Source organism: Aplysia californica, unplaced genomic scaffold (assembly GCF_000002075.1).
Source record: "Aplysia californica isolate F4 #8 unplaced genomic scaffold, AplCal3.0 scaffold00658, whole genome shotgun sequence".
Classification (NCBI taxonomy): domain Eukaryota; kingdom Metazoa; phylum Mollusca; class Gastropoda; order Aplysiida; family Aplysiidae; genus Aplysia; species Aplysia californica.
The window spans coordinates 426,774-428,244 of record NW_004797928.1 but is presented as its reverse complement, the minus strand read 5'-3'; the positions used below and the strand labels follow the sequence as shown (position 1 = coordinate 428,244).

Genomic DNA, 1,471 nt, shown 5'->3' with positions numbered 1-1,471 from the left:
CCCCCCCCCACTCACAAACATGTAGCAACACTCACCCACTCACTTCACTACACCTCCCATACTCTTCTCTTGATTACTGTTGAAAATCTCAGAATTATTTTTCCACATCAGAAGCACGGTCCCTCTCAAACATAATCTCTCACTTGCATATAAAGGCACACACACACACTCTCTCTCTCTCTCACACACACAGCACCCCCATCTCTCTCACACACACAGTATCATGAACAATCCAATATACAAACCCCCCGCGCGCACACTTCCCCACCCGTACATCCCTCTAAGCGACAGTCTGTTGCTGATGCGGTGGTGGCGGTGCCCTCGTGGCTGTCTGTTGGTGGCCGCCTCCCCGCTGCTGTAGCTGCTGTTGCTGCTGCTGATGTCGGTAGAACTCTTCCATGTCCGAGTCGTCCACCTGCTGAGCCTCAGCCACGTACAGGCACGGGTCGATGGTTTTGGGGATAGGCTTGATCTCTGTGCACAGCTCTTGTTCAATCTTGTGGAGGGAAAACCTGGGGGTGGAGGAAACCATACAGTTCAGTATAAGTAACAGTTTTACGGCACGTGCAACGCAATAAGGATATGTTTTAGTATAAGTAACAGTTTTACGGCACTTGCAACATAATAAGTCGACCTTATACAGTTGCGAGTACCATAAACACTTCCTTTTTTTGTGTGTTTGTTACTCTCTTGTAACACCTCTAATCTTCGGCACTTGTATGACCTTGTGTTGCAAGTGCTGGGTGGGTGGTTGGCAGGTGCTCTGATGGGGTTTGCTTCTTTTCTCTCAAACATATTGTCCTTATCTATCCTCCTCCTTTTTGCGTGTGTTACTCTCTTGTAACACCTCTAATCTTGGGCACTTATATATCTGTAAATAAGTCAGTCAGAAACAACACAACTTTCTTTAACTGAAACGTGACTCCAGTTTTTTGGTTTGAGTTTACCGCACTTGCAAAAAAAAAGGTCATTTATGTACTTCGCAGTGAGTTACACATGCGAGATAATCCCCTACTTTTACAGCGCTATCCAGACACAAAATAAAAAACCCCTGTTGCCCTGTGTGTTCATCATCAGAAAAAGTGAATCAGCACAGCTGTCAGTAGCAGAACTGGATAAGAATTTTCATCACGGACAAACACAAAGGCTTTGGGAATACGATAATAATGGCCTGTGTCTTCAGGAAAATAATGCAGGATTTACAAGTGCTGTGCTGAAGATTAACACTTTGCCGTCACTCGGCGCAATAATGTGACGGTGAAAATGATCCGTTCTGGTCACAGATGCGCCAGGCCTGAGAAGTCCGTTGCAGTCACTCTCCTGGCTGGGTGACCAGATGGGGTACTTACAACTGCTGGCTGCGCGACTGCAAAGTGTTCAAGGTGTTACAAGAGAGGAGCAAACAAAAAAACCAAGGAAGCAAGACAAGGACGACAAATGTTTAACAAGAAAGAAGGAGCACCCGCCAACC

General features: G+C 46.2%; 1 protein-coding gene and 1 non-coding gene across 2 annotated transcripts in view; both read right to left on the bottom strand.

Annotated features, from left to right (window-relative positions):
* Positions 1-97: 97 nt before the first annotated feature.
* The window catches only part of LOC101857439 (ATP-dependent RNA helicase cgh-1), a gene marked incomplete in the record, with an annotated part of 21,307 nt that continues 19,933 nt past the window's right edge, over positions 98-1,471 (bottom strand). The window contains 1 exon segment of the mRNA XM_013087923.2: positions 98-512. Within this exon segment, the coding sequence (XP_012943377.1) occupies positions 281-512 (232 nt within the window).
* LOC118478546 lies at positions 1,069-1,137 on the bottom strand. The gene has a single exon (XR_004859116.1). It is a non-coding gene; the product is annotated as a small nucleolar RNA SNORD38 (small nucleolar RNA).